The sequence below is a fragment of the Alexandromys fortis genome, unplaced genomic scaffold, assembly GCF_014885135.2.
Source record: "Alexandromys fortis isolate MF-2015 unplaced genomic scaffold, M_Fortis_MF-2015_v1.1 scaffold_326, whole genome shotgun sequence".
Classification (NCBI taxonomy): domain Eukaryota; kingdom Metazoa; phylum Chordata; class Mammalia; order Rodentia; family Cricetidae; genus Alexandromys; species Alexandromys fortis.
Window position 1 is genome coordinate 330,846 of NW_026068217.1, and position 23,894 is coordinate 354,739.

A 23,894-nucleotide genomic window follows, 5' to 3' on the forward strand; every position below is an offset into this window, starting at 1 on the left:
CTGCCGATATATATTTTTCTTATTAATAATAAACACCCTTTTCATTTATAAACATGAAAACTGTTTAACAAGTCATAGTCTTGAACTCATAATTTAATTTCAGAGTTACTATGGAGAAAAACAAGGAACATAAAACTCCACAATTTTTTTCATTTCTAGAAGCAACATTAATTAGCAATATAATTCTCAACAAATTTGGCCTTGAACAAATTCTGACTCTGATACTGAGGTCATAGTTTGGACGTTAATACAAAATTTTAAAGACAATAACTTAAATATTCATTTTAGGGAACAAAGGTTGGAGCCAGCAAGACAGCTCAGCAGATAAAAGTGCTTACTATGCAGGCTTCACAACTTCAGTCCAATTCCAAGAAATTCGAGGGGAAACAAGCTCTTCAAAGCTGTTTTCTATCCTCCACATATATACATATACACAGGGGCACACATGTTCCAACATTCACATACCCCCTCACACACACACACACAGAGTAAGTGAAATAAAGATTAAAAATGTTTAAGGAGGCTGATGAGATGGCTTAGTGGTTAGGAGCACTTACTACTCTTGAAGAAGACCCAAGTTCAGTTCCCAGTACCTATATGTGGTAACTTACAACTGCCTCTAACTCCAGCTTCAAGGGCTTTGACCACTCTTTTGGTCTCCATGGCCACTTGCACTCACATGCATGTTTCCACACACAGATACACACATTTATGCAGAATAAAAGGCAAGTCTTTAAAATATTTTAAAAGAGACAGTTAGAAGGTATTTTTATAACTATCTAGCTTTAGACTTTCATATACACCAAATATGAATGTTTTTACATATACTGTGTGCTCTCACATATGTGACTCAAAATCTTTTTTGTTTGTTTGTTTGTTTGTTTTTCGAAATAGGATTTCTCTGTAGCTTTGGGGCCTGTCCTGGAACTAGCTCTTGTAGACCAGGATGGTCTCGAACTCACAGAGATCAGCCTGCCTCTGCCTACCTAGTGCTGGGATTAAAGGCATGCGCCACCACTGCCTGGCCAAATCTTTTAATTTAGGCATTATTATTCCTACTTTGAAACTGACAAAAACAGAAGTTTATATATCTAAAGTGAGGGATCACTTTATCTACAGCCACCAAAATGAAATTCAATCCCTTTATGACTTCAGGACAGACCAAGAATGGCAAGTGGCATCTCAACACATTTTTTCTCACATTTGGAGGAACATCAGGGTTTTTCCCTATTTCCAAAAAGCTGAGACAGAAGTATAATGTTCTGTCTATGCCCATTCAAAAGGATGACAAAGTTTGTGCTCTGAGGATACTATAAAGCCCATCAGACTGGCCAAGCAGTCCAGGTGTACAGGAAGAAATGTGTCCTCTACAATGAATGAGTGCAGTGAGAAAAGGCTAATGACACAACTGGTCATCCACGTGGACACACACCTCAGCAAAGTGGTTATCACCAGGCTAAAGCTGGACAAAGACTATATAAAAAAAAATCCTGGGAAAGGAGGGCCAAGTCTCGACAAGTAAGAAAGGAGAAAGGAAGAAGCCACTGAGAAGATACAGTAGAGCAATCTCATGTACAACTTTCATTAAAGACTGCCTAAGTAAAATAAATAAAGTGAGGTACACCACAGATCTACTTTCCTACGTTACAGAACAATGCTTTAGAAAGCATCAGATAACTCGCTGAATAGGCACTAACACCATGGCTACACTCAGCTGCCTTATTCTCTGGGGACTGGAGTAGTTAAGAGTGCTGGCTGAGCCACACTGAACCTTATAGAGAAAGTGGGAAGTACACTTGAACACATCGGCACAAAAGACTACTTCCTAAATATAACCCAGCAGCACAGACACTAAGAGAAACAATAAATGGGACCTCCTGAAACTGAAAAGCTTCTGTAAAGCAAAGGACATGGTCAACAAGACAAAACAACACCCTACAAAATGGGAAAAGATCTTCACTAGCCCCACTTCAGACAGAGGCCTGACCTCCAAAATATACAAAGAACTCAAGAAATTGGTCATCAAAAGAACACATAATTCAATAAAAAAAATGGAATGCAGACCTAAACAAAGAACTCTCAACAGAGGAATCTGAAATGGCTGAAAGACATTTAAGGAAATGTTCAACATCCTTAGTCTTCAGAAAAATGCAAATCAAAACAACTCTGAGATTTCATCTTACACCTGTAAGAATGGCCAAGATAAAAAACACTGATGACAACTCATGCTGGAGAAGTTTTGGGGTAAAGGGAACACTTCTGCATTGTTGGTGGAATGCAAGCTGGTACAGCCCCTCTGGATGTCAGTGTGGCGATTTCTCAGAAAATTAGGAAACAACCTTCCTCAAGACCCAGGAATACCACTTTTGGGTATATATCCAAAGGATGCCCAATCATGCCAGAAGGACATGTGCTCATCTATGTTCATAGCAGCTTTGTTTGTCACAGCCAGAACCTGGAAACAACCTAAATGCCCCTCAACTGAAGAATGGATAAGGAAAATGTGGTACATTTACACATGGAGTACTACACAGCAGAAAAAAAAATAATATCTTGAAATTTGCCGGCAAATGGATATAGCTAGAAAACATCATACTGAGTGAGATAATCTGTAATCCAGACCCAGAAAGACAATTATCACATGTCCTCACTCATAAGTAGTTTTTAAACATAAAGCAAAGAAAACCAGCCTACAAATCACAATCCCAGAGAACCTAAACAACAATGAGGACCCTCAAAGAGACATCCATGGATCTAATCTACACGGGAAGTAGAAAAATACAAGATCTCCTGAGTAAATTGGAAGCATAGGGACCATGGGAGAGGGCTTAAGGGGAGGGGAGAGACAGGGAGAGAAGAAGAGAAAAATGTATAGCTCAATGAAATAAAATCCTAATTAAAATTCTTTGAGAGGAAATAATAAAAATAGACCTGTGCCAGCAAGGCAAAAAAAAAAAAACCCTCCTACTACCTTTTTGATAATTATATGTATAAAATGACTTAAATGAAGAAGCTAATGCAATTCACTTTCTTTATTAACTTCTTTTTGCTGTTCAAAATATATTTTTTATGAGTGCTTGTTCAGTTAAAAAAAGAGTGCTGACTGTTCTTCACAAGGCCCTAGGTTCGAGTCACTGCACCCACATGTTGACTCAGACTCCCAGCACACACACAGTGGCTCACAGCCATCTATAAGTACAGTTCCAGTGATTCAACACCCTCTTCTGGCTTCCACAGGCACTGATCACACACATGGTCTATAGACATATACACAGGCAAAAAACTTAGTTAATTAATTAAAATACATTGTCTTAGGTGAGTGAGATAGTATACACCTGTAATACTAACATTGGGAGGTGGGGGCAGGAGAAGCAGGAGTTCAAGGTTATCCCTGGTATCATCCCCTGGTATCATCCCCTGGTATCATCCCCCGGTATCATCAGAAGTTCAAGGCCTTGAAACTCTGTGTCATATACACACAAATGTATGTTATTTTATTTGACCTTCACAAGCTACCCAAAACGAGCATTATAAAATGTCACTACCAGCTATAGGAATGTTGGCTTACACTTTTAGTTCCAGCACTGAGGACGCAGAGACAGGCCGAAGTTCAAGGCTAGCTGGTCTACACAGAGAAATTCAAACCAGTCAAGGGCTACAAGATTGAGAGCCTGTCCCAAAAAATGCTAAACACACACACACACACACACACACAATTCTAATAAGCACACTGAAGTATTATTCTGTCCTACGTGAACAGCATACCCACATTATATAAATAGTATCTGCCATTAGCAACCTACTAGCTGTCTCCTGGTTATTGAATAGTTACTGAAACATTGTAGCACTTGTGTAGAACCTGTTTTATTAAATTGCGTTCCTACATGCTTCTTCTAAGGAAAAGGAAGTTCTTGATTACACAGATAGAAAAAAATATGCTAAGCTTACTAAGATCTACAATAACTTTATTCACAACAATGTAAAGGACAAAACGGAAAATTGTCCTGGTTTTGCTGTCATACCTCAAAACTACACAGGTCATGACAATGCTTAGCTAAGAAAAAGCATTCAATCTATATTCAAGTGTTTGTATAGGGGCCAATGGTGGCACATACAATGTTAGGTAATAGCGGTGGTTTCTGACCTCCACTGGGGCTCTTAAAATAAATTCCCAAAGTACAAGGAGTGACTGTTACACTGGAAATTTCTTGTTTAGGTTTGTATTTTCTTTTCCATTCTCTTCTTCATTTCTTTTTCTTTCCTTTCTTCCCTTCTTCCCTCCCTCCTTGCTTTTAATACTGAGGATAAACTCAGGACTTAACAAATGCTGGGCAGAATTCTACACCTACACTCTCAGCCAATACTGCTCATTTCCAAAGTTTGTGTGTTTGTTTTGAGACAAGTTTTTATTGTTCATACCTGGCTGGGTTGGTACTCACAGAGATCTACCCAACCCTGCCTCCTGAATACTAAGATTTAAGGCATGCACCATTACACCTGGCTCAAAAATCATCTTTTTTATTTTTCTTATGTATCTGTATCTGTGTCTGGTTATGTGAGGATGAGTGCAGGTATTTTCAGAAGCCAGAGGCCTCACATTCTGCCGTAGCTGGAGTTACAGATGGGTGTGATTTGCTCAACATAGCTGCTGGGAATATAACTTGGGTCTTCTGCAAGAGCAGTATTTACCACTAAGCCATTTTTCCAGCTTCTCAAAATTATTTTTAATTAACTCTACAAAAGATTCACAAAGTGTTTTGTACATAGTCAAGAGTTGTTGCAAGTCACTTACGGGAAAGTAGGTTTCCACAATTTCAAAATTTTGAAATCCAATCATAATCCATACCAAGAGGGTAACAATGGAAATCAAGACGATAAAAGGAACAAAGTAGCCACTGAGTTGGTCTGCAAACTGCTGGATAGGGGCCTAGAATTCAGAATAATAATAATAATAATAATAATAATAATAATAATAATGAGTATCTTGAAGTCTTTTTTTCTAATACTGAATACAGGATAGATTTGGGAGTTAACGTAAACAGAAATATTTTAATAAATTCCACATGAATGTAACTAGGTCAAAAGAAAATACACATCAAGATTCATACTAGAAAGCTTTAAACACCTTCTGCTTCTCCTAAGGACTAGGTTACCTTTGATGTTTGTGCCTCCTCTACAAGTTTGACAATCTGAGAAAGGGTTGTGTCTGCTCCAACATGGGTAGCTTGGATAAGGAGGGATCCATTCTGGTTAATGGAACCTGCGATCACCGTGCTGCCAGGTTTCTTAGCCACAGGCATTGCTTCCCCTGAAGGAAGAAAAAAATCAGAGAACAAAAATGATTACTATCCTCTTGAAAGATGCTTGTTCATTCACTGTCAACAAACACCTAGAAAACACATTCCTCTAGAATTAGAATCTGGACACTTGCAAAGGTAAAAGTCATCCTTCCTTCTTCCTCATGTCAGTTTTAGGTCAAACATAGGGATATAGACTTTGAACTGGAAAGACTGACCATGTTAGCACTTGTTGACAGATACTTTAGGCGCTTCATTCTGCCGCTAGGTCAGAAGTTCTCAAAGGGCATTTCAAAATGTGGGAGCATGTTGTTCTCTGTAACAGCGGATGGGAGTAGGGTGCTACTACTACTGCTTAGTAGGCCAGGGTCAGTGCCACTAAATTATGGTACATAGCCTAAGATATAGAATTAAAACGTCTCATCCAAACTGCAATAGCACACCACTGTGAAACAGAGTCAGGAATTAATAAACTCAGCCTCTGCTAGGACTACCAGATGCAGGAGAGGTGTTATTTTGATTCGGATCCACACTGGACTCTGTTGGCCAAGATTTCTAAACATCTTCACAGTCCTGCTTTCTTCAAGCTGCCCTGATGTGGAAAACTTAGGGCTCTGGCCTACCTACCTGTGACTACATCAGCTGCTAAGGCAGGAAAACAGAATATTTATCTACCCTGGGAAATTTGCCAAAATCAACCTGGTTCTACAAGACACTGAATAAGTTTATCCGTGTGCACTATAGTCCTTAGGAATCTTCAGTGTGGGTGATAGAATGATGGCTCAGCAGTCCAATTACCAGCAAACTGAATACTCATATGAATAAAATAAAAATCAATACATCTTTAAAAAAGAGTCTTCAAATTATTTAAAATATCAATTTAGATAAATTATACTACTTGCAATTGCAAAATATCATATTCTTTTATCCTTTAAATTGTATTTTGCCTAGCCCATAAATAAATGGGTTTAGTTGTGCTATTTTCATTATATTTTGTTTTTATTCTACCCACTGGTTTCTCACATCCTCTTTAAGCTGGGTATTGACATTTTCTTAGTTTCCTATTCCCAGGCAGTTGGTTAATTTCCTAGCTAAGAAACACAATAGTTTTCTTCTTTTGTTTCTACTTTTCTGAGAGTAGTTCTTAAACTCCCTGTCCTCCTGCCTCTGCTGCCCAAGTGTTGGAATTATGAGCCTATCTCTGATGATGGGCTCATAATTATTTTTAAAATTAATATTTTAAAAATAATTGTAAAATTGATATTTTAAAAATAATTTTAAGTCTTCTGTTTGCCTTGTAAATGATAAGATCACCATTTGTACAACTATTAAAATCCCATTGTGATAATGGTTGAAATGGTGTTAAATTTATAGATCAATTTGAAGATGACTGTTGTATTTTTGTATAGAAACTACAAATCAGTAATACTACCTATTTCTCTACTTTTTAAAAAANTTTCTCTGTTGCCAAGGCTATTCTGTAACTTCTGGGGTCACATGATCTTTCTGCTTTTATGTCTTAAGTATCTGGAATAATAGGGATATACTACAGCAGTCTGCTTGCTTATATAGTTTTTAAATTTCTTTCGTTAGTGTTTTGCCATTTTCAAATGCACAATCTTTATATTCTGTTTGTAAATTCATGTCCATTCATTTTTAAGCCATCATAATTGTATCACTTCAACACCTTGCCATTATAAGTTTTGAAAATTAAAAAAAAAAGAATCTTCAATGTTTAGTTTTCAACAATGTACCTAAAAATATAGTAAACCTGAGGAAATTGAAGGCATTCTTTAAAGAACTCATATTCTTTGCTCATGACTTACACATGTTCTGCTTTAGTGTCTGCTTTTCATGATCACTTTGGGTTCACATTGTTTTCATGCCATGATCCTCTGACAGAACGTACCTGTGATGAGGGACTCATCTACCATAGAATGTCCTTCAATAACACGGCCATCCACTGGAAATTTGCCTCCTGGAACCACCTTAATTATATCTCCACGCTGTACAAGTTCCACATCTACTTGTTCTTCACTGCATACAAATTAACACAAAAAGTGTCATGGTATCTGCACCTTGGTCTAACTGCCACACATACAATTTGGAGATCAGCCAAGCTTATAGTTCCATACTTACTATCAACAGAACCTAGAGCCAATATTTATGCTAGTAATTTATGCTAGCAATAACTATCTGTATTAGTTTTGCTCACTGGTACTAATGAACAAAGTCTTGGCTCAAAGCAGACATTCTAAATATTTATTCTATAGTCACTGAATAAGTAATCTAGCATTTGGGAAGTGGAGGCAGGAGGATTCTGAGTTCAAAGTCATCCTGGGCTATATACAGTAAGTTCAAGAGCGGTCTGTGTTAGTTGAGACCCTCAGTAGTTATACATAACTGCCGTCAGGTATCTTACGTTTCTTTTTAAATAGAACGGCTCCTTCATTCCTTATTTACTTACTTCCTCCTTCAATCAAAGGAGGAATTACTAAGAGAAAAAAATAAAGTAAGTACTCAGTAGCAGAGCACTTACTTGGCATACTAAATGACCTCATGCTGTTTCCTAATTCCAGAAAAAAATCCTGGAGCCAGAGCCACAAAGCAAGACCTCAGGTCAAAATATAGGGATGCTAAGAGATTGGCCTAGGTACTCTCAAAGCTATGATCAGGGGGCTGAAGATGTGGCTCAGTGGTTAAGAGCACTGACTGCTCTTCCAGAGGACCTGGGTTCAATTCCCAGCACCCACATGGCAGCTGACAACTGTCTGTAACTTCAGTTCCAGGGAACCTGACACCCTCATACAGATATACATGCAGGCAAAACACCAATGCACTTAAAAATAAATAAATCCTAAAAGAAAAAAAAAATAGGCCAGGTGGTGGTTGTGCATTCCTTTAATCCCAGCACTTGGGAGGCAGAGGCAGATAGAGCTCTGTGAATTCAAGGCCAGCCTGGTCTACAGAGTAAGTTCTAGGACAACCCAGACTGTTTTACAGAGAAAACCTGTCTCAACAAAACAAAAAAACAAAAAAGAAGAAAAAGAAGACATGATTCCCCCTGTTCTCCCTGCTTCATCTTCCAGAATGTTGTGATTACAGGTATATATCAACACACATTGCCTGAATATGTCCTTTTATAAAGAAATAGTGTAGAAAATTTACCACTAAAACTACATCAGTGGGATTTATTTCCTATTGCGACCACAGAAAGAAAGTTGAAACAGCTAGAAGTAAAGTATAATAAAATGGGGAAAAAAATGAAATGGGGATAACTGCTAAATCTGAGAGGTAGATTATGTGGGGTTATAACATTCCTTACTTCTGGATACAGCTCAAAATACAGTAGGGTAGCTCAGCAGGTAGGAGTGCCTGCTGCCAAGCCTAACAACCAGAGTGCTATCCCTAGGGTCCACATGGAAGGAGGAAACTCCCACAAGCTGTTCTCTGACTTCCACACATGTGCCATGGCATGTGTGTACTCACCACAGTAAAATTAATGAATAAAATGTTTAAAACAAGTTACAAAAGGAAATGAAGATAAATACCTCAGGAGGAGATTTTCAGAGTTAAGAGTTACAATAGTTGCTTCTGTTGCTTGTAGTGAAATTAGCTTTGCAAGAGCTTCTGAGGTTTTGCCCTATAAGTTAAAACACAATAATGATATTAAGAAAGAAAATGCTCAAACCATAAAGTTATAAACTTTAACATTCATTCAAACATCAGCTTAAGAAAAACATTTGATCAGAAAAAAGTTTACACTGGAATATAAATATCTTACAAAAAAGCATTTAAAAAGTACTAAGTATACTTTATGAAGAAATACAATTATTAGAAAAATATTAGGAATCTAATTCATACATGAGCAAAAGATCCTTCAAGAGGGAATATACTTAATATAGGGGGAATGTTTAGTCAGAAACACAAACTAAAGCCACCTTATAATTGCATTTAACATCTAGTATCTTAGAAGGGCTTAGATAAGATGCAATGCTGAGGATGCTGTGGTCAAAACCACTGTGCTGACAAACTCTCTCTGGCAAAATATCCCACAGCTTATAGCATGAGACCATGAAAAGATATATGCCCTTTAATACCTCAGTCATATCCTTTTTTTACTCCTAAGGTAATCAGCTCAGAGGAGATGACTATTAGACATGAATATGTTCAGTGTAGGATTATCTAAAACAAAAATTTGGAGAAAAAAATGTAATTGAGAAGAAAACTAGAATGGTTTAGTAAATGAGAGCACAGTGACTTGACAGAAATAGGAAGTGATTGTCTAGACTGTAGTCAGGGAAAAAGCGTACAGTGCTTTCTACTCTACTAAACATAAAGTTCCAGGGAACAGGGTTAGAACTGACTTTTATCTCAGAATGGGAGCACAGATGGACTTTGACATCAGTTTAAGCCACATGACCAAATCAATTCTCAGTTAATAATCTGATAATGATATATAAGTACTTCTCAAATGTCTCTCGTAAAGTACCATGGGTATACTATTCTTGGCAGTAATATAAATTTGATACATTTCCTGAAGATACTGATAAAACAAAAATGATTAACTGCATAAGTTAATATTTCTAATAAGCTATCTAGACAATATTAAGGTCTTTGATTGATCCAATATTTTCACAAATGACAGCTTCCTTACTTTACCTTTGCTATATGTTCCAGCCACCGACCTAGGGCAATAAACACAAACAGCATAGGAGGCGTATCAAAGAAGGTAATAGGGTTCACTTCAGCTCTCTCATACATTGCGACTAGAAGAATAACCAGAGAGTAGGCAAATGCGATGGTAGTTGCCAGCACAATCAACACATCCATATTTGCTGTCTTATGCTTCAGCGCTTTGTAAGCCTGAATGTAGAAGTACCAGCCTCCACAAAACTGTAATAGAAGAGTGATTTCCTTAGACACTGAAATTCATATGTATACCTAAATAAACTTAGGTATCAATATAAAGTATCAATGTTTACATCCTTTGCCTTTCAACTAATCCATAAACACTAGGAGGATATTTTTGTTTGTTGTTATAGAGCCTCGCAGGTTTCTCAGCTTGGCCTTGAACTTGACAAGAACTTCCTCGTCTGTTTCCCAACTCCTAGGATTATAGGCAGGTACCACCACACCTGGCTGTAAAAGGGAAATTTTGAGCTGGAGCAAGTTTGCATTTTAGCAGAGTTATGTGCAAAAGAAGGGCTTCAAATTGTTGTGCAAGACACTAGGAACATCCTCTACAGACCAGAGGCTACTTCCTCCCATAAGGAAAGACAAATAGCTATCGAATTTACTTTTTGAGGCTAAACAAGTAAACTAGGAAACGAATTTATAGACTTTGGAAATGGCTTTTGTAAATATATGACACTTAGCCCCTTTCCAAAAGTCAGTCACAAGCCGTGGGTTCTGTTGGGAAGTATAACAGGAGAGCTTGTCTTTCATTAGTGCAATTGGTATTAATTAGTTGCTAGCACTATTGCCTTTTGTTTTGCTTTGGGGTTTTTGGTGGTGCTGAGATTGAACCCGGGGTTCTTTGTAATCTACCACTGAACTACACCCCATCCCTCACTTTTAAACCTTTAATGGCAATCAAATAAAGAGAAAGAACTTATTAAATGGTAGTATAACTTTTTATAGTAAAAATGTATCTCAAAATATGAGTAGAAAAGTATAAAAAGCAAATAACTAAAGAGTCAGAAAGAACTATAAAGTTATATATGACAGCAGACAGGAATATCCAGTTTTTAAAAATCAAACTTTTTCTCCACTTTATTGTGAAATAATATCCTCAGGGATTAAATGGAGTATATTAGCTATCTTAATTATTTTAAAGTACCCAGCATAAAATGATCAACTTCTGGCCATGATCTATTTAACCACAGATAATAACAGTGCCTACCACATTTTGGTTATTTTTTTCTTTATCAACAAATATACTTGCTAATGTCACTTGCCTGTACAGGTAGACACAATAAAAGAGACAGCAAATTCATAATGGACAGTCCTGGCAGGATCTGATGCTCCAGGAACATAGGGGAATGGATCCTTTCTTCATTACTCATATTCTGATTATGGTGAAAAGTTGCAGGGTGGTGATCCACAACCATCATATATATCATCAGCCCCATTACAGGGATACAGAAAAACAGGCTCACAAGGAACGACCTTTTCCATCTTATATGGGAAACATTTAAAGAAAAAAAGCACAGTTTGGTGAGTACCTAAAAGTTAAATATTCTATGTACTACAGAGAAACCCAGATTGTAACCATCTCACCCAGTGTAAGAATGGTATTATGGGGCTGCAGAAACAGCTTAGCAGTTAAGAGCTCCTATTGTTCTTGCAGAAGACCGAAATTCAGTTCCCAGTACCCAAGTCAGCTCACGAGCACCTGTAATTCCTGTACCAGCAGGCCCCATGCCCTCTTCTGGCCTCTGCGCAGAATCCTGCATACATGTGGTGTACATTCACACATATACATATTTTTTTAAAAAAGTAAATCTTAAAAAATGCTATAGCAAAACTGACATGCTAACAGGATGTCAAATTTCTAAAAGAAGTTGAAATGCTTTGTATTAACAATTCCAAAGTACTTACTGTTTTATTTCTCGTTTATGATCTAAGTGACTGGCTGACCGATCTTTCTTGACCAAAGAAGCTTCAAAACCTAAGCTCTAAGGAAATTCATAAGAAAAATGTCATTTCACTCAATACAGAGATACTCTAAGCCATGCTGTTACCACTTAGAACAATTCAGTTCAATTCCTGAGTAAAAGTCATTCTGGGGAACAGAAATATAAAGCTGTCCAGAGCTTCCTGCCCATGAGTACTTTGGTTTCTAAATTAATAGCTCATTGATTTTAGCTACTGTCTATTCTGCTCCTCCCAGACTAGCAATTTCACTCAAGTGCAATCGAGGTTTTCACCGGCAGTGCAGAAAAGCTAGCACTACATTACATACATTGACCAAGGCCTTGCCTACATAGTTTTCATTCTTGTTCCATCATAAAAAGAACATGAATAAAAATCCTTTTCCCCAATGCAACTAGTATAAAAAGAGAACTACACCCAAGATGCACACACAGGCAGTTATAGACACCATGTTTTCAATTGCTAGGGAGACAGCTGCCATCTTTTAGCTGTTAACAGTGTAACACGGTAAAAAGAGCAAATGAGTCTGGGGGCAGAGTGATCAGGATCAAGTTGATGGGATTCAACAAGTAAGTTCTCAAGTTGTTTCACTTCTGAAATAAGATGGTAGCCCTGCTGTGAGAATCCAGAACTGAAGCTTGGTAGCACTATTGAGTACCTTCTGAGAGTGGCTAGGGTAGGAAATCAGTAATGCCTGCTTCACAGGTGTCAATGGTATTGCTGCCTAAATGAATAGGGTGTTAACTGAAGTATAATATGCTTTCAATCATCAGAACACCAACTCCGTAGCACACTAAAACTTTGCATTACACACACACACACACACACACACACACACATATCCTTAAGACATACTGAAGAACACAAGATAAATTTAGTACAAATAAAAGGGTTTGGCAGTTGAACTTTAACTTGAAAGTGTCTTTGTTTTATTTTGTTCTGTTTTGCTTTAACAACAAATCATAACACATCTAGCATGATGCTCTAATTTCATTGTGATTAAGTCTTCCTTATATTATAACATACTTTATATCCATTTCCTAAATACTTTGATTGATAGTTTCAGCTTAAATCTGCTCACAATTTAATGGTGCAAATGTACCTTTGTCTAGATTTCCCTGATGAAGGCCATGGTGTGGGTGGGGGACAAAATCAGACACACTTACACTAATGTTCTAATGTGAAATAGTCAAAGGGTCAGAGTCTTTTCATTGTCTATATCTAATATAAATATAAACCAGATGTGATTCCAGGAAGTATTGACTGGAAAGGTAAGACAGAAAAGCAAAGTCACGGCACTTACTTCAATGGTATGGATAATATCTCTGGGACCCATAATTTCTGGATCATATTTAATATGTGCTTTGTTGGTTGCCAAGGCCACAGAGCAATAGAAGATCCCTTTGTGTTTTGTGAGAGTAGACTCGATTTTATGGACACACGAGGCGCACGTCATTCCTCTTACCTGTTTAAAAACAAAGTCTTTGTTATTGGAGCTATCCCTTTTCTTCAGTTCCAAAGGAGTTAGCACTTCTAACTAAAAGGACTATCATAACACAGGTTATCTGTGCAATTAATATATTTTGATTTGATCATTAGAATCTTGTTTTTCTGAGGGACTGCCACTTTTTTTTTTTTTTTTTTTTTTTTTTTGATTTTCAAGACAGGGTTTCTCCGTAGCTTTTTGGTTCCTGTCCTGGAACTAACTCTTGTAGACCAAGCTGGCCTCAAACTCCACCTGCCTTTCTGCCACCTCTTTTTTTAAATTATTTTATGTCTACAATAATCTGTCTGTGTGTATGCCTGCAGGCCAGAAGAGGGCACCAGACCTCATTACAGATGGTTGTGAGCCACCATGTGGTTGCTGGGAATTGAACTCACTGGAAGAGCAGGCAATGCTCTTAACCACTGAGCCATCTCTCTAGCCTTACCTCTGATGTATTCTCAGGGCTAATAAAAAGAACTGTGTCTGAAGACAACTGTACTAAGCTACACATATACTAAAAGCCATGGAGTGCTACATTGTCAGAGTAGGTTATTCAGTATATGTGAGTCATAGCTTATCTTGATAAAAACTTAATAAAGAAAAAATAATTCTATTTTTTGTTGTGTACATATATGGTGTACATGTGTATGTGTTTATGTGTGGAAAGTTGTGCATGCGCATGAGCATGTATGTGTGTGTCTCTGTGTGTCTGTGTATGTCTAAATGCATACACATGTATGAAGGCCAGAGGGTCAAACTGGATATCTTACTTTATTACTCTACTTTATTCACTGGGATTAATGAAGCAGCATCTCTAGCCGAACACAAAATTCACTCTTTTCTGGTTTCCAAGGGCACCCTAATACATGCGGCATATATTAAAGTGCATGCACACACAAATACAAATAAAACTTAAAAATTATGTTATGTGTATGGGTGTGTTTTGCCAACATATATCTTTGTATCACGTGCATATGGTGCCCTTGCAAGCCAGAAAAGGTGCCAAATACCCTGTGATTAGAGTTACAGATGGTTGTGAGCCCTATGTAGGTGCTGAGGTTTAAACCTGGGTCCTCTAAAAGAGCAGCCAGTGTTCTTACCTGCTAAGCCATCTGTCCAGCCCACTTAGAAACTTTTGAGTAAATAAGGGCTAGAGAGATGGTTCAACAGTTAAGAGCACTTGCTGATCTTACCAAAGACCCAAATGGGTTAACACAACTGCCTGTAATTCCAGTTCCAAGGAATATGACATCCTCTTCTGGCCTCGTGAAGATACCTGCAGGCATGTTCAATATATACAGAAACACACACATATGTATAAATAAAAATATTTTAAGTAAGTAAAAAGTTAAGTAAATGCCTCTAAAATTTCTCCATAAAAGCAAGAAAAGGTTTTTAAATTGTCTTAACCAATTTGTTTTTCAACTTGTAGATCTCCAGGAAGCATTTATTCAAAACCAAATCAGGAATTTTGATAAAAACCAGCAAGCTGTGTGGCATTACAATCTGTTGTATTCTCTTCTCTTCCTCTCCATTCTGTGGGAGAGAACTAAGAGTCCACGACCGATGAAGAAAAACAAGTGTATCCACTGGATACCACAGAACAAAGAGCTTATTCAGAGCCTCCTTTCCAGAGAACTGAGCATTTCAATACCTATCAGATGGACCTTGGAAATAGCCCCTGCAAAAATGTCCACCCTGACTGGATGGCTGGAATTCACTGAGCGCAAAAAAAGTCCTTCCTGGAAAATATTTCTTAGCATGCAATGGTTTCATTATTTAGGGGAAGTAGACACAAGCTCCCATTCCCAATCAAGAAGCTATTTCCAATTAACAACCATTCACAAAGAAAAAACTAGATTCTTCAAGAGTCTCCGAGTATCCAAACCCCACTTAAGTGCAGGTCCCATGCCCAGCAGTAGATGGCCAAGACAACACAAAATCAAAAGTAGTTTTGGAGATTTGTTGTCTCATATTGCTTTGTTTAGACTTTCTTTTTAACTTTGCTGATCTTTTTCTAGTATATTATGGTTTAGTACTTTGTGTTTTTATGGGTTTGTGTGTGTATGTATGTGTGTCTGTTTCTGTGTGTACAAGTTTATGCCCTTTTCATGCTCTTTATTAGTTTTTTGTTCTTTCATTCATTTTTTTTATTCTTGCCTTTTCTATTTGCTTGTCTGTTTTCTTAAGAGAAAAAGGAGTTGGAAGGGTAGGAAGGATCTGGAAGCAAACAAGGGAGGGAAAACCATAATCAGAATATATTGTATAAAGATAACTTTAATTTCAATAAAAATAAATTACTTTTGTTTTTCAATTTTTATTTTTATTTACTTCATTAGTTCTTTGAGAATTTTGTACAATGTATTTTGATAATATCAACCTCATCTCCCACAATTCTTCCTATATCCACATCCCCTACCCTACCCAACTTTTTGTGTCCTCTTGTTTAATTTTTTTAAACCCATCAGGTTCAATTTTTTTTCTTTACACTAGAGTTACTTTATACAAAGTTGGTTTATCTTTTTCTTTTATTTCCCTCCTTTCCCTTTCCTTGAGACAATGTTTCACTATGTAGTGCAGGCTGACCTCAAACTCCCAGGAATCCTCCTATCTCTGCTTCCCAACCGCACCCCACTATTTTTAATGCACTTATTTACATATAATGTACGAGGATGACTTTCCAGAGTCAGCTGTCTCCTTTCACCATGTAGGTCACAAAGACAAACCTCTGGTCATCAGACTTATTGGCAAACACCTTTACTGGCTGAGTCATCTTGCCAGGAGCCACACCTATTTTTGGTTTTTAAAAAGATAATAATTCCATCCCATGCTTGAAGACTGCCATTAAGTCAAAGCCTTCTATATTTTAGTTTCCTTCATTTTTATTATGTGCCCTATTTTCCAAGGTTTTAGTTACTTATATCTATAACAATTTTTCTCTGAAAGCCTCTCCAAGTTTCTGTTAGAAGTCTGTTAATCATACAAAAGTTCCTACTTACAACAAGTTCCAAAACGCCATCCCCTTCATCAGCATTTTCCATCACCATGGCTCCAAATCCAAGCTCTCGGATAAACTCTGCTATCATTGGGGGTTGAATAACAGCTGGGTTATATCTTACTTCTGCTTTGCCGGCCATCAGGGCCACAAGTACAGAATATATTCCTGGAAACATTGGTAAGAAAAACAATGCAGGTAATAAGTTTTACCAAAAACATAATGATGCTAAAACTACTTTTCATATATTTTAGTTGACTGCAAAAGTATTAAAGAAAATTTGAAGAAATTTACTACTTAATTTTTTATACAAGTCTTAAACCGAAACAATTTCAAACTGTTTTCAAAGGAGGCCTTAGTTTCTTAAACTTATTCTACAAGTTTAAAATATATATATTTATATATATACATATATATATGTAGAAGGGACAGCAACATGTTTCACCCTCACTGAGATTAAACTATTATCAATAACATTTGGCTCACCTGTTTTTGTTCAAGGAAGGGTCTCACTATGCAACCCTAACTGGCCTGGAACCTGCTATACAGACCAGGTTAGCCTTGAGTTAGAACCCACAAAAACCTGCCTGCCTCTGTACCCCAAGTACTAGGATTAAAGATATGTACCACTACATATCTTTATGTATGTTTTTTCTGAAACAGGGTTTCTCTGTTGCTTTGGAGTCCATCCTGGAACTAGCTCTTGTAGATCCACCTGCCTCTGCCTCCCAAGTGCCGGGATTAAAGGTGTGCGCCACCACCGCCAGCTCCATTTTATTTTTTACAGACAGAATCTTGCTGTCACTCAAGCTAACATACAAGTCCTAGACACAAACTGTCTTCCTGTCCTAGCCTATCAGATGGTCAGGAGCATAGGAGCCACAACAACTGGGTCTTGTTTATCTACATTCTTACTGATTGTACTCCTAGCCTTCTATCCAGATTATGTTGAAGCAAATCCCAAACACCCATTACTTTGCATACAAATATTTAAATATGAATCTCTAAAATCTCCTTACAAACAACCATAATAGGACAGGGAATGTAGTGGTAGAACAGCTGCTTAGTATGGGTGAGTTTCAAACACACACCACATAAACAACATCTTCACATGTAAAACAATATTCTTAAACCTATTAATTGAACAGTTTTGTGTCCAAATTAGGATCCAAATAAGACAGATATATTACAATGAGATAAATTTATATCTTATAAAAAAATACTTTTAGAAACTAATAAAACCGGGGCTGGGGATGCAGCTCAGTTGGTAGAGTGCTAGCCTAGAACACATGAGACTCTGAGTTGTAGCCCATAAAACTGGGCTTACGTTTTTAGTTTTACAGGTACAAAATTATTCAGATGATCAGAGAAAATGTCTGTCTGAAGAGAAGTGGTGGCGCAGTCCTTAATCCCAGCACTCAGGAGGCAGAGGCAGGCGGATCTCTGTGAGTTGGACCTGGCCTGGTATACAGAGTGAATTCTAGGCTAGCAAGGGCTACATAGTAAGATCCTGTCTTTAAAAAACAATGACAAAGAAGAGTAATATAGATGATGCAGAATAAATCTTTGTGCTTCTGTTGAATATACTTAGTAGCCTGGTGAAAACAGAGTATAACTTTTCAAATTTCAAATAGTAGTTATTTTAATTTTAACAAATCTCTGAAGCATAACAAGAGCTCGTTCTAATCTTTTCCACCTCGGGGGTGGTACTGGACAATTGAACACAAATGTCTCAGAGGCTAGACACGGCCCACACACTGCCAATGAGCTGTGCTGTACCGTGGACTTTCACTCTTAGAACCTCTGGGCTTTTTAAGTAATGCAACACAGACTTCATGAGGAGCCTAGTACTCCTTAGTTCCACAGGCTAAGGCCAACAGTTAAGAGGTGGTAAAAAGGACGACAGGGGTTAGCCAAGAGAATTAGCTTAACCAATTTTAAAATGGGGGCTGGGATTGTCACTTAATATCCAAGTATGCATTTAGCTTTCTCGAGGCCCTGAGAAGACAATTATAAATAGCACTGATATTATCTCATGAAAAGAAAATTTCTGTAGTACTTTTCAAACAGGAACTCTTCAAACTTCCTCTGCATTCATTTGCCTGTCAACATTCATTTGTTCCCTCCTCCTTTCCTTCTTTCATTTTCTTTTTTGAAATAGGATCTCACTATGTAGTGCTAGGTGTCCTGGACCTGGCTATGCAGACCAGGCTGACCTCAAATTCACAAAGATATGTGTGCTTCTGCCATTCTTTTCCTTTTTAATGAATCACAAAAAGCCTTGACTGCAGTCAGGAAAAGTGAGGGCTGAAATGAATATTGCACAAATAACCAAATGAAGGCACAATGAACCAAAGATATTTGGTCTTACATTTCACAAAATAAACTTCTAGTCTTATTATAAAAGATGAGGTGCTAATTACACTTGAAATAATTTCCTCAATTTCCAGGACATGCTTGCCACATTAATCCTTACTTCCTTAACTAGCCCTTGTGAGTAACATCTATCGTCAAGACATCAAGGGTTAGGTCAGCACCAAACATAAGACTTTGGTCTCATTAAACATAATCATATATCTATGCGGTTAACTAAGCTACTGTGCTATCCTGAAACATCTATAAATATGAATGTAAATTTGAGCTAAAACAGCTGAGTGACTGAAGAAAAACCGTGGTGCTGATTTTTGAAGATTCTGTAACCTGAAGTGAAAAGACACACTACTAAGCAACATGGACTTCCTACCACAAGGGAAGATCAGAGGTCAAACTGTTTCAACAGACAAATATGGCTGGGCTCTGGTACTTTATATAGGTAAGACAATAGCTAACTCATATCATTATCACTTTTAAGGAAAACTTTAACAAAAAATGTAGTTTCTCATAGTCCATCATAGCCATGGTTCATAAAAGTAATGCTTTGCATTTCTTTTGGCTATAAAGTTTTCAGAAAATTTCATTGGCACTAAAATGTGACCATAAGATAAATGAAATAACACTAACAAAAACTACCAGAAATTCAGAGTTGTTCTGTGCATCGAGGATTTTCTTTACGAAGTCTTGGGAAGAATTCTAACTATGGATACAAAATACAAATGGGAAACAATCTGGAAATAAGTCCATAAAATTACAACACTTAAAAGTGTCTTACCTTCTTCTCGTCTTAGATTCCGCTCAATGTTTGCTACACAAGAAGCACAAGTCATTCCAGAGACCTGTATGTAACACTTGCTATGGACTGGTGTCATCACACTATCTGGCTCATTAGTTGAGGGCAAAAGTGGTGTTTCCAATGAGGGCTGAGCTATCACTACCAATGGCTCGTTTGTGTCTGGTGGGGAAAAAAAAGGTTCTTTTCATTTGTAGTACTAATTCTCTCCGGCTGCCACGCTGTCATATGTCACATATGTCACAGTTCATGCCTCCAAACCTGACAATACATTCTTTAAAATCAGTAAATTCCTAAAAAGCCCTCAACAAATACATTGTTATTACCCTTTCTCAGCAATGACTTTGAATTTCTTTACTGACCACCCAGGTACCAAGAAAATCTGACCCAAGTGAATATATAAAATTTTAATCATAATTTTTAAAGAAAAAAAAAAAACAAGAACAAAACCCTTTAGTCATGTCAGATTCTTCTAGCCATTATCTCCAAACCCAACCCCAAGTAGAGACTAATTGGTTACCAGACAGTTCTTATGCTTGTATCTAAGTGGCATTATCATGCTGGCAATTTGTACATTGACATTAAAAGAATTCTTCCTTATCTATGGGATATATTTTTCAGTGGGTGCATGAAAGCATCAATAGTACCGCCACCCTATGATGTGTGTGTATACACATATATATGTGATACAGTTTAATTTACAAATGAGGCATAGTAAGGGCTTAACAACTGACAATAAAACAGAATAATTATACCAATAAATGCACTGTTAATCATTGAGCCATCTCTCTAACCTCCTCACATGGCTTTTTGTACAGTGTACCACATCCAGGTATAAACCACCATGTTTGGTCAGCCTTTAGCTTTTTAGGCTCATGATATCCTTAGGCATTTTAAACACACTGGTGACAACTGCCACAGGACTCATTTGTAAGAAGCGGAATTTCAGCCTGGTATGGTGGTGCATGCCCTTCTTAATCCTAGCATTAAGCAGGTAGAGACTGAGGAATCTCTGCGAGTTCAAGGCCAGTCAGTTTGATTTAGTTAGTGAGTTTCATACCAGCAAGGGCTACACAGTAAAATCCTATCTCAAAAAAGGTGGAATTTCAGTAACTGTGAATATTTTCTTGTTGCTAAATGCCAAATAAAGAAACAAAATAGGAATATAAAATATTAGGGATATCAAAGAAAAAATATAATTACCTGGCAAGATAGCATCAAATCCCATGTCTTCAATTGCTTCTCGCAAGGTTTCTGGAGAGGTTAGTAGAGGATCATATTCAACAGTCCCAGTACTATTTGCAAGGGAAACATGGATGGATTTTACACCTGGCTTTTTTGATATGACACCCTCTATAGACTGGACACAAGAATTACAAGTCATGCCATTAATGTTAATCACAGTTTCTTGGGTCAGAGGCTGGCTAACTATGTTCGAAGGTATCTTTTGAAGAGATGAACTGGAGGGAAAGCTGTAGGTATTTTCAACTTCATTTGCAATACTAACTCTGTATTGCCCTGGCGAAACAGCCTCTATTGCTTTTCTCAGCGTCTCTGGAGTGACTGAGCTTGCATTGTACTTTATAATGGCTGACCTATTCTCTAAAGAAACGACTATACTGCTTACATACTGGAGTGTAGATAAAGCACTTTCAATATTTGACACACATGATTTACAGTGCATGCCCTCTATGATGAATGTGGCTGTTGAATCACTGGGATAAGATGGGCTCTTCTGCTGTGATCCTTCTGAGGATTTGACTGATGTATTCTTCAGGCGCTCGACATCAATGGTTCCCAATTTGAGGTACTTGGGCTGCTTTTTTATGAAGGCTGGGAAGCCCACAGCTTCAATCTGCTTCTTTATTTCCTCTGCTGTGATCAGATGAGGCTGATAAACAATAGTAGCTTCTTGGTTGTCTAGGGACACTAAATAATAAATAGAAACATATTTAACTTAGTTATTCCTGGGCCACTTCACAATCAATCGCTGTTTCTCCCTCACTCTTCTCAATGCTTTTTCTTAAATACTTTTGTGCTTTTCAGAAAAAGGGACTGACATACATTGGAAACAAGCAAAAGACATGATCACTGCTCCTATGGTCTCCATATTTCTGGATCATCCCAGTAGAAATACATTAGAGGTAAAGAATACCCCGGGCAGCCTGTTGAGGAAGCCTAAACGCCATAAATTGTTACTGCAGCTGCCTCTTCTACTAAACTAAAGTTCAAGACTCTCATAACTTTTCATTATAATCATTAACTTCACTAACATTAATCCTGAGAATAAGCTACGCCTCCAACTTCAATGAAGCAGAAAGCAATTGCAGGCCCACGGATCGAAGCTCATGCTTGGGAAGAAAGCAAAAAGTATAAAGATCAAAACACAAAAGAGCTTTACAAAACAAGCAAAAAAAGAGGAGAGAGCTGATAAATTACCTTTAATTCGCTGAACACCTTGCAGCTTCCCAACTTTGCCTTCAATGGTGCTAGTGCACGAATGGCAGGTCATCCCTTCCACTTTCATCTTCAGCATGACTTCCCCGCCCTGAGGCGTGCTGTGCTCCTCACATGCTCCTGACTTTTTCTCCTGACTTCCCACGTCTAAACTGAGGTCTGGGACCAGCTCCACAATCTGACTGGCACTCACTAGAGAAGGGATTATGGTTACTACTGCAGTTCTTTGCTGAGGGGAAATCTTAACACCAGTCACACCCTTGGTCTTGAGCAATGTGCTTTGGATATGGTCCCATGGCAGAGCCAGTGGAGCAGTAACAGTCAGAAACACAGTATTGGTTAAAACAGGAAGAGGGCTGGCATTGTGGAGAAGAGCATCAAAGCCCATGTCATCGATAGCTTCTTGGAGGGTCTTTGGAGTCTGAAGTTTAGGGTCAAAAATAATAGTTGCATTTTTTTCTTCCAGTGAAACCTTTTGGAAAGAAATTTCAGAAGTTAGTTTAGCTCAACTATATGACCTAGGAATTAAGAATAACAGGAATTGAGAAGGGGCAGTGGTGGCATAGGCCGTAAATTCCAGCATTTGGGAGGCAGAGGCAGGCAGATCTCTGTGAGTTCAAGGCCAGCCTGGTCTACAAAACGAGTTCCCTTCCACTTTCAAGTCAAGGATATATAGTAAGACTCTTGGTTTTTTTTTTTTAAAAAAGGAAGAAGAAAATGAAGAAGATGAATATCAATGATCAAGAACCAAGCCTTCCAGAGCCATCTCATATTCCAAGACTAGCTCCAGGACACTTAGTTCACACACTGGCCTTTCCTGATAAAGACCTCATCAAAGACCTCTTTTCTGCAGCAGATCAAGACTGTTATAGAATGTCCACAACTGGTCAAAAATGCAGAGTACCAATACATACTCATCCCCAATTGATACATCTGTAACACAAATCCTACACCTGAAGCTCAAGGAATATTGCAAGAGAGGGCAGAAAGACCAAAAGAGCCAAAAGACCAAGATATCTACTAAGACATAGTGTCTTCTATGCATGACAAAGAAGATGAATCCATGAAACCACAACAATATGGTTGTCTAAACAAGCCTGCACAATGGCAGTATCAGTGGGAAAAAAATCTCACATAGTCCCACCCCTAGATGCAGAGATAAAGTCCAATAATGGTTGCTGAGAGATAGAGAATCAGTCTTCTCCAAATGGTGGCCATCCTTAAACATGAGTAATAGTAAACAGACTCATTGGTGTGTGTGTGTATGTGTGTAAACATGTAGCAATAATAATTAAAGAAGTAAGAGGTCATAAATTTGAGAGTGAGTGGTGGGGGAACATAGGAGGAACTGGAAAGGGAGACAAAGGGGAAGAAATGAGGTAAATACCTGTACTCATGTGCAAAATTTTCAACAAAATAAATTTAAAAGTAAAATATGTTAGGAAAAGAATATCAATCACACCACATACAAGAAGGATGAAATAAATAACAGCACTAGAAACTAGTAGTTTCTCAACTATGTTTTCACCTTTACTACTCTTGCTGGAAAGAAACACAAAATGTTTTATCCACCCAGAACAATGTGTAGGCCTTCATAACTGTGGTACCAATCAGGTAATCAAAGTATGTGCATTGACAAGCACACTCTAGAATCTTACCACAGAATACAGACTATACTTTCCTAATATATCTTTTCATAAATTACTGCAACATGTCACATTATACGGATTTAAAAGGTTCTACAAGAAATAGTACTACTATAGAAAATAAAAGGTAGGGCTGAGAGATGGCTCAGTAGTTCAGGGCATCCGCTATACAATCATGACAACCGGAGCT

The 23,894-nt window shown here is 37.7% G+C and overlaps 1 protein-coding gene across 2 annotated transcripts in view; it reads right to left on the bottom strand.

Moving 5' to 3' along the window:
- The window catches only part of Atp7a (ATPase copper transporting alpha), a 106,241-nt gene that overhangs the window by 24,415 nt on the left and 57,932 nt on the right, over nucleotides 1-23,894 (bottom strand). For both annotated transcript variants that reach the window (XM_050130472.1, XM_050130473.1), the window contains exons 3-14: nucleotides 22,041-22,530; nucleotides 20,805-21,530; nucleotides 19,584-19,763; nucleotides 16,440-16,603; nucleotides 13,258-13,419; nucleotides 11,901-11,977; nucleotides 11,258-11,477; nucleotides 9,960-10,193; nucleotides 8,849-8,940; nucleotides 7,207-7,334; nucleotides 5,154-5,308; nucleotides 4,793-4,927 (exon numbers count right to left, since the gene is read on the bottom strand). In XM_050130472.1, coding sequence (XP_049986429.1) covers nucleotides 4,793-4,927; nucleotides 5,154-5,308; nucleotides 7,207-7,334; nucleotides 8,849-8,940; nucleotides 9,960-10,193; nucleotides 11,258-11,477; nucleotides 11,901-11,977; nucleotides 13,258-13,419; nucleotides 16,440-16,603; nucleotides 19,584-19,763; nucleotides 20,805-21,530; nucleotides 22,041-22,530 — 2,763 coding nt within the window. The remainder of the gene's footprint in view (nucleotides 1-4,792; nucleotides 4,928-5,153; nucleotides 5,309-7,206; nucleotides 7,335-8,848; nucleotides 8,941-9,959; nucleotides 10,194-11,257; nucleotides 11,478-11,900; nucleotides 11,978-13,257; nucleotides 13,420-16,439; nucleotides 16,604-19,583; nucleotides 19,764-20,804; nucleotides 21,531-22,040; nucleotides 22,531-23,894) is intronic.